This window comes from Solanum verrucosum, unplaced genomic scaffold (genome assembly GCF_900185275.1).
Source record: "Solanum verrucosum unplaced genomic scaffold, falcon-dt-bn FXZP01000032.1, whole genome shotgun sequence".
In the NCBI taxonomy this organism is placed as follows: Eukaryota; Viridiplantae; Streptophyta; class Magnoliopsida; order Solanales; family Solanaceae; genus Solanum; species Solanum verrucosum.
Genome location: NW_026020569.1, coordinates 2,020,488 through 2,037,060, shown reverse-complemented (window position 1 = coordinate 2,037,060; position 16,573 = coordinate 2,020,488). Strand labels below are relative to the sequence as shown.

At 32.7% G+C, this 16,573-nt stretch overlaps 1 protein-coding gene across 1 annotated transcript; it reads right to left on the bottom strand.

Annotated features, from left to right (window-relative positions):
• Window positions 1-6,455: 6,455 nt before the first annotated feature.
• Window positions 6,456-15,495, bottom strand: LOC125811155 (ABC transporter B family member 19). Its single transcript, XM_049490673.1, has 10 exons — window positions 14,965-15,495; window positions 14,828-14,882; window positions 14,288-14,463; window positions 13,612-13,812; window positions 11,427-11,686; window positions 11,012-11,328; window positions 10,700-10,923; window positions 9,770-10,589; window positions 9,450-9,691; window positions 6,456-7,963 (listed from the first exon to the last, which is right to left on the bottom strand). The coding sequence occupies exons 1-10, from the start codon at window positions 15,208-15,210 to the stop codon at window positions 6,755-6,757; spliced, it is 3,750 nt and encodes a 1,249-aa protein (XP_049346630.1). The 5' UTR covers window positions 15,211-15,495; the 3' UTR covers window positions 6,456-6,754.
• Between the last annotated feature and the right edge of the window lie 1,078 nt (window positions 15,496-16,573).

Here is a 16,573-nt window from a genome sequence, read left to right as displayed (position 1 = left end):
GTATTATATAACATATATCTATGCATGTGATGTATGGTGTTTGTACAAATTCTTGTTTATGTATGATTTACATGATTTTGTTTGTACATTTTTCAAAAGGAAAAGATTTACATGATTTGTTTCTTGTATTAGTCCTCCAAAAGTTAATTGGGTTTTTTATTACATGAGATATGGTTAAATCAATTTAGTAAATTTTTTTGTTAAAATTGTTATATTATGCATATTATTGGTATGAAAGCTGATTTAATAAACGATTTATGAATATGGTATGAATTTTGTTTAATGTTGGCATGAATTTGTGTAAAATTTGGTATAAAAATGGTATGATGTATTACTTATATTTGGTGTGAAACTAGTTTAAATCTGGTATAAATTGGTACACAGTTTAGAGGAAATCTATTTTTTTTTCAAATTATTTTCATTATGTCTACTAATCTGGCATGAAACATGAATTATATTGGTATGAAAGCTGACTTAATATACGATTTATGAATATGGTATGAAATGTGTTTTAACATTGGTATGAAATTGATTTATTGCTGGTATGAAAGCTGACTTAAGTTGTGTATTATTTTTATCAAAAAATGGTATGATATTAGTGGTCCAATTATGTGAATTGATTGTAGTTTGTTAAATCACCCATTTTTTTTTTTGTATAAATTATGACTAATGTTGGTATGAAATTGGTATTTTCTTATAATACCTATTTTTTTTTATAATAAGAAGGTTTCTTTTTCAATTTCTCCAACTAGGTTGATGGCAATGCGGAAACACAAAGAACGATGATGGCGCGATCACTGAGAGTGAAATAACTGGGATTGTTGCTAGCAAATTTGATGGATCCCGCATAGCAAAAGAACATGCTCCAAATACCAGCAATTATCCTACACCAAGACTACGAAGATCAAATTTGAGATAGTTGATTGCAGCTTAGACTCTTTTGTATTTCATGTTTTTTTTAACTTTTGAACGATATATATTTGTTTTTGATACAGTTTTAGGTATTGAATGATATAGAATATGCATTGTTTTCTTCAAGTCAGTTTTCAACTACATATGAATTACAGATCGACTCTCATAATTTCAGGATACTAGTTATATACAAACTGCATATCAATTGGATATAAATTTCTGGATATCAGTTATATACAAACTACATAGCAATTGGATACATACACAGTTTAGTTTTGATATTTAATTGGAGATCAAAATGAACACCATATAATTGGTATCCAAACTGTATATAGTTGACATCCATCAGATTTGTAAATTAATTTTAACAAATTAGAGTGAATTAAGGAAACTGAATATTTTTAATTAGTTTGAGATTCCTTAATTCATGCTAATTAATAATTATCTTAAATTAATTCAAATTTAATTGACACCCCTATTTCTGTTTTTTTTTTTTTCATTTTTTCCTTATTAATTACATATTATTAATTAATAATAAAAAACCATAAATAGATTAATCATTTATTAAATAAATGGAAATTGATTTTTAAAATCAGATTTTTGAATTAATTTTAACAAATTAGAGTGAATTAAGGAAACTGAATATTCTTAATTAGTTTGGATCCCTTATTTCATGCTAATCAGTCATTATCTACAATAAATTCAAATTAAATTACAGCCCATAATTTCAATTTTTTACTTTATTATTTCTAATTCCATTTTTTTTTTAATTTTCGTTTATCTTTTTATTTATTTTTTAAGTTTTTTCTAATTAATAAAAATATATATTTTTTTTTAACTTGTTATAACCTGAAATTTTTAATGCTATAGCTTGAAAGTCTAAATCTACTGTTATAGCTTGAAAATAGTACTATAATATATGTCATATATGAAATTTACAGAAGAAAAAAGGGTAGATAGTAATATGAAACATATTCATATGTATACACTGTTAATTTGAAATTTGTACAATTTTGATATGTATACATCATTACATTATATTTGTACAATTCTGACACGTATACATCATTAAATTATATTTGTATAATTCTGACATGTATACATCTTTAAGTTATATTTGTGTAGTTCTAATATATATATATACATCATTACTTTGTATTTGTACAGTTCAAAAATGTATACACTTCTGGTATGTATTTGCCACTAAATTGTAATTTATATAGTTCAGATATGTATACACTCATGTATGTATACACCATTAAATTATATTCTGAAATGTATACACTCTTGATATATATAGTCTATCAAATTAAAAGTTAATATGTATACACATCTTATATATGTCTCAAATAATTCATTGAAATAGCGTATACATTTTCTTCCACTTTCTTCTTCGTGATACTTTCACTTTTTTATTTGAAGTTTGAAATACGTGGAGAAAGAGGAAATTAAGAAATAGAATAGAAAAATTTAGAAGTGAAGTAAAGGGAAACTATCGTAAGAAAGAATTTTAGATAGAAAAAAAAGAGACAAAAAGGAGAGAATTTTGTTTTAAAACAATTGACAAATAATAAGAAGAGAGAAAATAGGAACAATAAAATAATGAACCTTTTATTTTCAACATATATATGATAGATTAAATATAGTCAAGAAAAATGAAAAAAAATGATTTAGCATATCATTATACATAGATTGAATGTAGATGCGGAGGAGAAAAATTAGGCAAAAAAAAGAGTATATGCATGTATGAATTTTTTTTAAAGAGATAAACAAAAAAGTTTTTTTTAAAAAAAGTTGGAAGAGTTGTTATTACCAAAGAACTGTTTAAAATAAGAAAAATAAGAAGAGATTTGAAGAAAGGATAAAAAATAATTTTACTTTTTCAATAAATAAAGGAATGAAAGAAAAAAGTTTCTTAAAAAGGCATAGAAAAAAAGAAGTTTACAAAGAAAAAAAATAACGAGTAAAAGAGAACATGGCTAATAAATGACAAATAGATTTTAAAAAATATTTTTTTTGCTAAAAAATTATAAGTGGCTATTTATTGTCAATTTTAACTATAACATGTCATGTTGTGCCATTTTTTCGTCAAAATTGCTGATGAAAAATGATGAATTGGATCTTAATATTTTTGGGCTATAAATGTAAGGACCCATAGGCATGATCTCCTAACCAAAACCCAGTCCAGCCCAAATATATTCTTTTGAAAATGAAGAGGGACGCAAGATTTAAACTAGTGCACTAATCAGTTTCAATGTTCTTTGTCCTGCCTATTGAAATATATCTCATATCTCAAGTTATATATACGCATAAATACATTATTTTTTCCAAAGTTAATGTGTGCACCCTCATACGTACACATGGGTTCACCTCTGCTTGTAGCGTAACTTGTTTAATTGAATTTGTGTCTTGTGATTTATTATTTTCATTGTCAAGAGCATTTTCAGTCATTTCTGTTAAATTGACGAACAACAAATCACAGATTTGAATGAGAAATTAAAAACTACCCAAAATAGAAGTAGGAGTAATCCATGCAAAAACTTGTAATATATTGTAGTAGGACTAGAACACACAATCTCAAGAAATTTTTGCAACGCCTTAACTACTAGACTAAATCTCCAATTTTTGTCAAGAGGTGTCAATGCTTGTATATATAGTTATTATCAAAAAATTTAACCTCTATATACAATATAATTTTCATGGGAAGGGCCTTGGTTAAGGGTGGGTCCATCCCTGCACAAAATCCTTTTAAATTTCTGAAATTTTATCTAATATCTAAGCTCATCCATAATTAACATCAAGTAAACAACCTAGTACATGAAGAAAACTACAGGTTAGCTACCATGTTGGGAAAAAGGTACGACTATAATAAATCCTAGATTGTCCATTTCATTAGATATTATTTGCGCTTCTCTTTTTATTAATATTCTAAATGTTGTATTGACACATTAACTTGGCTACTAAATTATTTTACTAATTGTATAATTTATTCACAAAAAAACAACTGATTTAACAAAATTTATTCAGTTACCTATACATAGTTAAGTAGTTACTAATATTTATGTAGAGGTAAATATATTTTGTTGAAAATGATGAATTAATGAAGCTATGTAGTAGTCTCTAGTGTGCATGTTAGGTAGGTGCGTTAACATTATTAAGCAGAAGAAGAGAACAAAAGAATACGGACGTCGAAAAGGAGTGGAGAAGCCATTGGGTTTTTGGGCCCTTTTTTTTCTGATTCTGAAGAAAGTTTCTTATAGACCAACAGTCAAATATTGCAGAGGCTATTTAACTCTATCTCCGATCTCCATATTCTACCAAGACCCATAATAGTAATAGTGTAGAGTCTTTCAAAATTTGTACCCCACTCTCTATTAGCCTGACTCACTTCATTATTTATGCTTCATACTAGTATTCACCACTCTTCTTTTTTGTCTTTTAGGGAAACCTCTCAAATTTTATTAACGTTACTATCTCGTAAAACTTGGTAGCGTACATTTTTTTTTTTTTTAACTAGAGCCATCAAAATGAATTTGTCCAACTTAACGATTTTTCAGCCGAGCCCAAGTCAACTTCTGGCCTCATGGTCACGGGACTAGATGCATCGGGCTGGTCCATCAACTAATTCAACAAAAAGAAAAAATAAAACAGAGGAACTCTTAAATTAACTAAAGGAAGTAAGGAACACAAAATACTTTCTTCCCTTGGACTTCTCAAAATTGGTTGCTTCTTCTTCTAAAACAAAAACTAAAGGAAATAAGAAGAGAAAAAAATCATAATATTTGTAATTGGTGATTATGAACCCATGCTCCCCTCCTCAAATCATATATAGCAGTGTTATATTTTAAAAAAAATATTTAAACATAGATGTGTAAATCCACACTTGAAGTATCATCATATAATGTCGTGCAATAATGATTAGGTGTACCTTTTTAAGTGAGACTAGAAATTTGAATCTTTTATAAGTTTATTCCTTTCTAAGTAGTTTGGATAGATAAAAATAATTTCGGACCTATAATTTTAAATTTTTAATGGTTTCAGTGATAAGAACCTAAATGTTAAACCGATCAAATTTATATCTTAGATCCGTATTTTCGTTATAGTAGACCCATCTTCTCAAAATCCTGGATACTCCTATGTTATGGATATCTATTATTTTTTGTACTTCAATCATATAATTCTGCAACTGTTTCTTGTTTTTTCCTTACTTCTTTTATCTAGATTGTTTTTCCACTAGTGGGACTACATTGTTCTCCTCAGATTGGTATACTCTACTACTCTAATGTAATTTTGGAGATTACAAGTTAAAGTTTGTAAATCATGGAGGTGAATAGACATTATTAATTAAGTTAGGAATCATGCGGAAAATGATGTTAGAAAAGAGGATCGAGTTCGTCTTGCCCAAGAAGCTGAAGTGTGCAAATTACTTCATCACTCGATGTATTTAATAATCCATGGACCATGTTGGATGGGTCCAAATAATTTAAACCTCTACTCTCATTACTGCTCTGCCATCCATCAAACCCCATAAGTCGTATGCTTTCTTCTTTTGAAATATCTAGTAACATTTTGCAGAGTAATCAGAAATTGAAGCCATTCACTGATTGAAAAGCCTTTTTAAGTTAACGCATATGGGTTGTCCTTGCAAAGTTATGCAATTATCACTTTCATGCCGACCGTATCCCACTGATCTTTCTTTTTTCTTTTCAAACTTTAGCCACTCTGTAGGCAGAGTCCTTATTGCAGACACTGTTGATCTAAACATGGTAGGGTCACAATGTGAGAAACAGACTTCTTCTATACAATTTCATTAATATTTGATGTACTCGTGCTTTTTAAACAATAATTCAGTCCATCAACTCCAAATGAATATGTCTCAACTTCATACCTAGCTAAAAAGAATGTTAGTTATTAGTATCCTAAAAAGAACTTTAGGTAAAGTATCTCAAAACATTTTGAGACCAATATTTTAAGATATTCTGTTTAACACCACAAGATTCAAAAGTTTCTTTTTGACTTTTTAAAATTATGGTCAAATCAAAACTAGACAAACTTGAAATGGAGAAAGTATTAATTAAAGATTTTTTTTTCACCCATTCAATTGGTGAGTAAAGAGAAAAGGGGTTAGGTTCACACACTAGAAATGGCTTGAAAAGCAAATGTGGTAGATTTCTCCTCAATATTTTCCTGGTCTTACTCCAAAAACGTCCAAGTGTGGGTTTTACTTATCAAACTCTGTTGTTCCTTATTCCCATTCCCAACACGGGTGAAATATCATCCTTAATAACAATGTTCCTAAACACGATTGAGCTTCAAGGTTTATTGTGAATTATTATGATTATCCAGTCTGTATCTAGAGGCCCCAATTGTTTTTCTTGATCTTATTATAACAAAAGAGCAAACACATGCTGGAGAAAAAGTGGAAAGCAATATTTTAGGTGAGCTGGAAAAGGTGTGTCTTTTGCTTTTTTCAGAGTTTGAAAAACTTACAAAAGCTGAAAGAAAGGGAAACCAAGCTGTATAATGAAATAATCCAAAGCATATACAGAAAAGTTGAATGCTCCATGGATGATAGGAGTAATATTTTAACATATACTTCTTCTTCTCCATAGGGAATAGAGTTGTAAACTTTCCCAATGATATAATAATATTTGATCGTGACAATCAATCCCATATCTACAACTATCAGCATCATCATCATAATAATCAATAAAGCATATGAAAGCAACAGTTACTAGGACCCAAACATTGTCATCCCAAAGGCCAAAAACACTAGGCCATGTTGCTTGCTTCCATAAAAATTAAAAGTAAAAAAAGGAAGAAGAGATTCTTGTAATTTTCATCATATGCGGTGGTGTTGTAGTTGCAATAGTCTAGAATATGCACCTTCTGGCCTGCTGATTAACTCAGAATGGCTTCCTTGTTCAACGATTCGTCCATCTTGCACAACTCCAATAGTATCCACATTTCGAATTGTTGATAATCGGTGAGCCACCAAAACGGTGGTTCGACCTCTCATCAACCTTTCAAGTGCTTCTTGTAACACACATTCGGATTCAGCATCCAGTGCACTTGTAGCCTCATCAAGTAGTAGAATCGATGGATCTTTAAGAACGGCCCTTGCAATTGCAATCCTTTGTTTTTGTCCTCCAGAGAGTTGAACACCTCTCTCACCAACAGGGGTTTTGTAACCTTCAGGCAAACCACTTACGAAAGTGTGTACATTTGCTGCGCGAGCTGCTTCAATGACTTCAGCTTCTGTTGCACCCTCTTTACCATAGGCAATATTTTCAAAAATGCTAGCTGCAAACAGAGCTGGCTCTTGTTGCACCAAACCAATTTTAAGCCTTAGAGACTTCAAGTTTAATCTCCTTATGTCTTTCCCATCGATCATAACTTTTCCACCGGTTGGGTCATAGAACCTTTCGATTAAGGCTATAACGGAGCTCTTTCCCGAGCCACTTGCCCCAACAAGAGCTTGGCTTTGGCCAGCGCGAATCCTTAGATTGAGGTCCTTGAACACAGAGACATCCGGTCGTGAAGGGTATGCAAAATCAACATGACGGAGTTCAATATCCCCTCTAATTGATTCAACTGGATCGGCTTCAGGGTCATCAGGATCGACCCTGGTAGAGCGATCAAGAATAGAAAATACTGAACCAACAGCTTCACCACCCCTAATAATCTCGGGTGCTAGGCTGACGGTTTCAGCGACTGAATTAGCTGTGATCACAAGGACTACAAAGACCTTAATCACCTTAGAGAAAGTCGAGACCCCGTTGTTAACAAGGTGTGCACCATACCAAAGAATCAAAGCTTCAGAACCATAAAGAGCAAGCTGTGATATACCAAATAAGAGTCCTGACATTTGGCTTCGTCGAAGACTCTGCATTTGTGGAACTCGAAGCTCTTGGGAGAACAAAGAGATAATCTTCTCTTGGGCATTGAAGGCTGCTACAGTTCTAATATTGCTTACTCCTTCTCCAGCAATCATGCTAGTCTTCGCATGCGCCTTGGCCGTGTCTCCAGCAAATCCTTTCAGTGAGAGTTGCTGTATCATGCATGCAAATTAAATTTATGAGTTCTAGATTTTACGACACGGTCTCAAGTGCTAGTAATTTGGTTAAAAATTTAACTTTTGTATATATATATTTAGTGATTTTTTAAATATAAATACAGAATTTAGACCAAAGTTACTGGATTATGCCGAACCGACATATTATATGCTACCTCCGCTCCCAGAGGTAAATCACTATTTTCTCTAATTAGGGAATAATTAAAAACCAAAAAGGAATAAGCACCATGTATAAGGACAAAAATAATTGTTGATCTCTTCTACATGTTGCTCACTATTTAAGTTATTGAGCTATATTAGATCTGTGATATTCAAGCACTCTGCTAGGCACATGACTGGCATTTCTGACAATTCTCCCATCAATAACTTACTCACATAATATAGTAAAAAGATAAAAAAAAAAAAATTGAACAGAAAAAAGTTAAGTCCAGTTTGTCATATACACAAGATGATCACGGGTAAAGAATCTCTGCTACTTCTGAGACTCTGGCATCAATATCTAGGAGCTAAAAAAGAGACTAACAAAGTCAAAAAAACAATCTAACCCTCTGCACCTCCTATTCAACCCCATTTCCTCTTTGTCCTTTTCACTGTCTTTGGATGTGTTTTTATCTTACACCCCAGTGTAATTCCACAAACGGAGTCTGGAGAAGGCAGAATATACATAGATATTACCCCCTACCTTTATGAATAAAGAGGTTGTTTCCGGTAAACCATTAGCTCAAAAGAAGTGTGATAAAAAAGCAATGGTTAAAGTTATCCGGAACTTATATAGGTGGAAGATAGTAGGTATCTAGTGGAATAGTCCCGCACATCACCATTAAAAAAGGAAAAAAAGCGGAATAGTAATTTGAGAAGTGGACAACTAAGGAAATACTACTTCTTTTGTTTCAATTTGTTTGTTAGTTTTAACTTGACACGGAATTCAAAGATAAGTAGAATATATCAAAATGTAGTTTATTCTAGTAGTCTTAAGCATGACATGTGAAAAGTTAAAGACATTATTTTTTTGAAACGGAGGGGAGGGAGTAAAAAGAAAGAAAAAGGGAAAGGGCTGCTGCTCAGTTTTTACTGTCATGGCTAGTAAAATAGGTATGCTTGAATATGAATATTTTTTTTTAAAAAAGTTTGGTCAGATGTGAGTATCGAAGAACTAAAGCAGCTGAATTGGAGGAAACACATGCAAGGCACCAGTATGGTACCACTTTCTACTTACTCTCTTGTCCTATGCTTTTACAAGGCACCAGATTCCAAGCAAACCATTTCAAATTTTTTAATAGAGTATTTTAAACAATTTATCATCAATTCAATTTCAAAAGCTCACAGCTCAATGTTTAATTATTTTATGTTCCTTCTTCCCGTTTTCTTTATATTTAAAATGTTAAATAAAGAATGAAACCTGACATGCTTGTTTTAGTGGAGGAGTACTACTTCTAATTGAGTGGAATGCAAAAAAAATTACCTGAGCGAAATTGGCCAAGACGAGAAGCGGAAATGTGGCGAGGATGAGCAGTGAGACCCGCCATTCGACTATAAATGCAACTATGAATGAAGTGAGAAGAGATGTCATATTCTGCAGTATAACGGAGATCCTCTCCGCTATAGCAGATTTAACATCTGCAGCATCTGTAGCTAAACGAGCTGCTAGTAGACTTGAATTGTTCTCTTCCTCGTCGAACCAACCGACTTCATTCCTTAAAATTGCTGAACAAGTCAAAACAAACAATTAGCTCAAAATTACAAGATCTTAGTAATACTAAATGATTTGGCACGGGAAAATACCTGCCAACATCATCCTCCGAACCCTGGTAGTGAGGTTTTCTCCCATAATACTGAAGAAGTAATGCTGTATTAAATATGCTACAACGGCATAAAGACCCGCTCCAATGTAGATGAAGACATATTCCTTCGTCTTTCTTTCCATGGTTGCGGGATTTGTATAGTAGAATACCTCAATCATGTTGCTCATAACAATAGCAAAAGTTGGACCAATGAAACCGGAGAGGACAGACCCTACGGCTCCCATGATTGAATAAGGCCACTCAGGCGCATTCAGTTTGAGAAGCCGGCAGAAATAATTCTGTGGAGCAGGATTTTTCCTATCTGTTTCAGCATTAGAAATCATTTCTATACGCCCATCTGCACCGGTACTGTATGAATAGCTCAAATTCCTTAAACTTCCAGAGCGAAGGCTTAGAGACTTTGTTGATAATGAATGACTTAACCGAGTTGAACGAGTACGGCGAGTAGATGGATTTGAAAAGTCTCTGTTCCCAACCATTTCCTGGAATCTGATTAAAGAAGCATAAGCCCCAGCTTTGGAAATCAGTTCTTCATGTGTTCCAGTCTCAACCACCTGCCCTTGCTGTATAACTGCAATTGAATCGACATTTCTGATTGTGGAGAGACGGTGAGCTACAACCACAGTAGTACGGCCAACCATGAGACGGTCTAGAGCTTCCTGGACAATGCTTTCAGAACCAGCATCAAGAGCACTGGTGGCCTCATCAAGCAGGAGGATCTTCGGGTTCTTTAACATAGCTCTTGCAATTGCAATTCTCTGTTTCTGTCCACCAGAGAGTTGTACACCACGCTCTCCCACCTGGATATAGAATCAGTATTAACTTCTCAGGAAGTGCAAATCATCTTAGTCGACCCAATCAAGTTCAATGCTCTAGGAAATTGAATGATAAGGCTTAAACAAACTATAACCTGGGTGTTGTATCCGTTAGGAAGCAAGGTAATAAAGCTATGTGCATTGGAAGCGCAGGTAGCCGCCTCAACTTCAGCCATGGTTGCATCAGGCTTTCCGTACAGAATGTTCTCGAGTATGGTAGTAGCAAATAACGCAGGCTCTTGATTTACAAGGCCAATCTGATCACGCAACCATCTAAGTTGTAACGTCTTTATGTCCACATTGTCAAGCAAAACTTGACCTGCATGATCAACCATATTTTTAAATGGGATAATTGGTAATCAACATTATAAAACTCAAACATAAGTCGCGGAAAAGTGTTAAATTACCATCATTAGGATCATAAAATCTTTCTATCAATGAGACGACTGTGCTTTTTCCTGAGCCACTGCCACCAACAACGGCAACTGTCTTTCCAGCAGGGAAGAAAATGCAGAAATCTCTGAAGATAATCACATCAGGTCTTGACGGATAGCTGAAGGTCACATTTTTGAATTCAATGTTCCCGCTGACCTCAGACAGGCATTTCCCATCTAGAGTATCTTGCACAATGGTCGGTTTCTGCCTAATAATTTCCATTAACTTGTATCCAGCTGCTTTTCCTTTGCTGAATGCCCCAAGATTGGAAAATGACTGACCTAAACTCCTGCAAAACCAAGGTTTCAACAACCAATAACAGGTTACATGCACAGACTTAACAAGATAAATGAAGTGATCAGAAATAATGTACTTCCAAGGTCTTACATGCCACCAACAATGGCTGAGAAAATAGCAGTAAATGCCTTTCCACCATCACTCTGTCCATTCCTAATGAAAACCCCAGCATACCAAAAAACAAGGGCCCATGACATGCATGCTATTCCGTAGGTACATCCCAAACCCAATCCTTTAGCCATGCCAGCCTTGTATCCGAGCTTCAATGTGTTCTGAATTGCATCGGAATATGAATTAAGGGCTTTAGTCTCGCCCACATATGAGTAAACTGTTCTGACTTGTGCAATTGCCTGCATTGACAATGTAAACATCATAAACCAGAAGAACTGAAAATCTGAAGAGAACGGCCATTACATTTTGTGCAAGTTATCATATATTATTATAAGTGGGAAGCTCCTAACTTAAAAGTTGAATTACCATTCTGCCCTTATTGTATCTCTAAACTAAATAAAATATTAATATATAATTAATTTAATATTAAATAATAATTTTATTTAAATTCATGCCTGTAGACACAATGGTTCAAATTCTTTGGGAAACAGTTACAATGAAGAGGAAAGACCAAAAGTTCCATTTTCCTTAATAAATGTGTATATCAATTCTTCTTTATCAAAAAACAATTTAAATTTTGGCTTGGGACTTGTGTCAGTGACTATTTCTTATCACTGTTTGTTGTTAATAGAGAAAAGATATACAAGAAGTAGCAAAGACACTAAAGGTTATTTCTTTCATATTGAATCTTTATGTTTTTTCTTTTTTATTACTTTATTTGTTTAATCTTGAATTTTTTTATTGTATTTTAATATATTTTCTTCAAGTTTTTGATCTTGTTTTCATCAAATTGTGCTAATAATCTGTAATACAATTTGTCTGTATTGTTTAATTTTGTGTGGTTTTTTTAGTGCTATGTGCTTTTGATTCTTCTTTCTTAATGTTTAGTGATTTTGATGTATTCTTTGAGTATCATCTTTTTTGTTAGTTTTATGGTATTTGATTTGCTTAGCCTCAGTGTGCTTTCTATCTAGACTAGAAAAGGTTTTCGCGGTTATTATTTTATTTTTGTGTGGTCTTGTTAATATGTTGTACCCTTGAATGTTTTTTTGATGTCTATTTTTTGATGAGTTTTTTAGTAATTTTGAAATGTATTCTCGAGGTATTGCTCAATTTTATACGTGTGATACTTTTCTATTTTTTACCTTGGGATTTCAATTTTTGTTGGAAAAAAATAATTTCAGTACTTATCGCTTCTTTATCTCCTTTGACAGACTTTTTCATCCTTTAAGAAATGTCATCGTAGTAATGTCACTTTTATGGTAACAATTAAAATAATAAGGTTTAATCTCACTTTTATGGTAACAATTAAAATGAAAAAATGAAAAGTCAATGCAAATATGTAATACAAGTGACCAGTGAATAACTATATGGTTCCCAATATCTATATTTGATAATAGGGTAAAATTACTTGGTGTTTCAATTGATTCACAAAATTTGGAGTATACATATAACCCTTCATTGTTTTAAGTTTACGAGTATATTTCTTCTAAAAATTTTTTACTTTTATGTCTCATTTATATATTTTATACTTGTGTCATTTTTAAAAACTCAATATTAATTGATAGGATACACGTGCAACGCACGTGAGCGAAGACTAGTAGAACAAAAAAATCAAAGCAAAGGCCCAATAAAAAAGCTCTCACTTCTGAAAATTTTATACATCAAAAACTTTCAAAATAGTGATATAGATACGGATAGATAAGGAATGCCTGTTTTGTGTAATATGCGGCAATACTCGGTAAATCTTGTATATTATTCCTAAAACAACTTCTACATCATTTTTAAAATTTTGATAAACCGGTTCAAATCAGTTGTTAGCTTCTTTATGCAAAGAATCCAGGAAAAAAAACACAAATAGTAATTTTACAAAAACATTTTGATTAGTCAAAGTATAAAGACAGCTTTCATAATTAGATCATATCAGAAAGATAACTTTCATAAAGTCACATTTAGAAAGATTTAACTTTGATAACTGGAACAGCATGCTAAAAAAGGATAATTAGAGGCTAAAGTACTCAAAAACCAATAAAGGAACAGTGAAACTTTATCATGGCTGCACATGTAGAAGGATCATTTCATCTGGACTAATTCATATTGTTTTAAAGTACTTCATAAGTAACCAAAAGGAAATTAGCTGACAGACAGGATGATCGTGAATTACCTGCTCAGCAATAATTCCAGCATTGGCATAGGATTCTCTGCTTTTTGAGGTGAGACCGGTGAGAGTATAAGCATAAAGACCCCCAGCAAAAGCAATTCCAGGAATAACCGCCACACTTAGGAGAGCTAACCGCCACGCTGACACGAAACCAACCACCAAACCCGCCAAGAACGTCGAAAGGTAGTGAATGAAATTGCCCACCTGAAGTTTTTACGTCAAAAAGTCGTTTCATCAATTATTAGTGCAAGTAAACATCATTAAAGTAGATTTAAAAAAATAAAAGGATACAGTTTAACTAATATGGCTTTATCACCGGAAAATAAGGAAAAAGATGAAAACAAGACAAGCATTCCAAACAAAACAAGCCAAGAAATGGCGTGTGATAGCAAGCAATCTTTTGCTAACATGTGCCATTCTGGGACCAGGGGGGCGTAACTAGAGTATTATTAGTCGAAAAATTACACTATATATCTTATTCTGCCACTGTATGGGACCCGCTCTGAATGAAGACTGAACACACATCATTATTCAAAAGTATGTGTAACGTATTTCCTTGTTTATCCTTACAGTTATGAATGCTACTAGATTTCACCGTTGGCCTTGTGAATATTTTACTTAAATGGATTGCAACAGTGTTGGCAATAAATTCGAAATAATTAATGAAGAGAGGGCGGACCTTCTCACTAATGGCATCTTGGACCAGTAGAGTATCCGTTGAAACGCTGAAAACGATATCCCCTGTTCTTGCATCTGTATCAAAAAACCCAACGTCCTGTTTCAACACTGCCTCTAAATATTTCTTCCTTAGTGCACTTACTTGCCTTTCTCCAGTATACATCCAACAACCAATCTCTGTAAAACAAGAAATAGAAAACAAAATTTTATATTACAGATCCATGATAGGGACGTGTGATTGGGATAATATTGTATAAAAATAGGTGGAAAATACATGAGGAAATTGACAATTATAACTGTATAAAATATAGAGCTAAAAGACAGGAAGACGGTCCACGGACCACGTGCAACCATGAGACCTAATCTTGATCCAGTGTGAACTGGCTAACTAGCATAAATACAAACATTTTTTTAATATCGATATATATATATAAACTACTATTTGCATCGAAACAAAATGTCTCTACTCGAGGCAAAGTTTGTTTCAAGATACCCATAAAAGTTTTTAAAAAAGGAAAAGTAAGTAGATCACTGAGCTCACCTGCATAGGATGATGCACAAACTATCAACCCAAGGTACACGAAATACAGAGCATACTGCAAATTTTGTAACCAAGAAAAAAAAATCAGATCCGTGTAAAAGAAATTTATAAATCTATTCAAAAGAAAGAAAATTAACCTTTGATACTTCATGGGTCATTTTGTGTAAATCCATTTGATTTTTTCCGAAACCATTTACCATTTCACCAAAAAGTAGAAAGAAAACAGGCATAGAAGAGCCATGTAAAATAGCTCCAATACTTCCACAAGTCATAAGAAGATAATCATACTTATCAGCAAAAGAGAAAAGCTGATAAAAAGGAAGACTTTGTTCTTTCTTTTTCTCTGCCTCTGGCATTGATTTCCCTTCAGTAGTCTCCGCCATTGAACTTCAAGAACCCCCAAGAAACAAAAAGAAAAAACAAATTTTGTTGACAACCCAGTTCAAGAATATTAATTGGGGTCAAGAAAGTTCATTTCTTGAAAGAAACAAGAAACACCATTGAATGATGGGATCAGAGAGATCTGTTGAAGAAAACAGAATATTTTCTTGATTGAGCTTAAGAGAAAATGGAGAAAGAGAAGAGAGAAAGGTGGGGGGAGTAATAAAGACCAGTAGTCAAAGGAATGAGAGAAAAATAAGCGTAAAAGTGTGTGCAAGTGAGAGTGAGACATCGTTCACTTCACTAAACTATACTTATATATAGCAGCAGAGATTCAGAGAGGGACTTTATTTGGGGGTATGGGGGTGTCTCCTTTGTAAATTGATTTTTTTTTTTCTGTTACTCCCTTCTTTCTTTATTATTCCGGTAAGTATTTACTTGTCTATTATAATGTTTTAGGATGTCTAATAATGCTTATTAAATTTATAAAATTAATAAATAATTTATCATGTTGTGTCTGTATTATTCGTATTATTAAATACTATTCATTCTTCAATATTTAGATAACTTATATTTAATAAAAATGACAGAACAACAACAATTGTTAGACATAGAAAATATTTGTTTCAATCTCTTTTTTTTAAGAGTCAAACGATATGAATTTGACTAATATTTTTTTTTACCTATATTTCCTTTTTAAGAGTTATGAATTTGACTAAAAATTTATTGGTTTGTTTAAACTTGGTTTGATATTTTTTACTGAGTTCAACGGAATCTAATGATCTTTTTCCCTCTGCTCTGCAGCTTCGACTTCTGTGTTTTCCTTATGGCAAAACTGTGACACTGAGCCATTAATTTCTCATGTTTATTTCCATATTTAAAATAAATACCTTACAAGTTTCAATCTCTTATATATAAAATAAAATAAAGAGGAAAAGTATTAAGTTGTTGAAAAAAGTGTTACGTCTCTTTGGATAAATTTCATAAATGGGAATGATTATGACTTGTTAATTGATTAAAGTCAAACAATTTTATTTTCAAATAAAATAAATCGTAGAATTTTCATTTAATGTAAAAAGTCACAGTTGCCGAAATTCAACTTTCTAATCAGAGCCGTCAATATGGGCTACACCCGTTGGCTGGCCTGGCCTAACCCGTGATTTGATAAGGCTGGGCTATGATTTTTGAATCCCATTTAAGAAAATGGCTTTTTAGCCCGGCCTGAATAAGTCTGTCGATTTGTGGGGCTTGAGAAATATAGATAGGGCCGGCCCGTGGGATAAATACAAATTAATTAAAAAAATAAAAATAAAATAGAGTATTAAAAATAACAAGAGTCTACACTCAAAATCTGTTTAAAGTTTG

Excerpts from the sequence above, each read along its gene's own strand:
- LOC125811155 (XM_049490673.1), bottom strand. The coding sequence starts at position 15,210 with ATGGCGGAGACTACTGAAGGGAAATCAATGCCAGAGGCAGAGAAAAAG. Across the intron at positions 13,813-14,287 it reads AAGATGCCATTAGTGAGAAG|GTGGGCAATTTCATTCACTA; the intron begins GTCCGCCCTCTC and ends TAAAAACTTCAG. Across the intron at positions 7,964-9,449 it reads TCTTGGCCAATTTCGCTCAG|CAACTCTCACTGAAAGGATT; the intron begins GTAATTTTTTTT and ends TGCATGATACAG.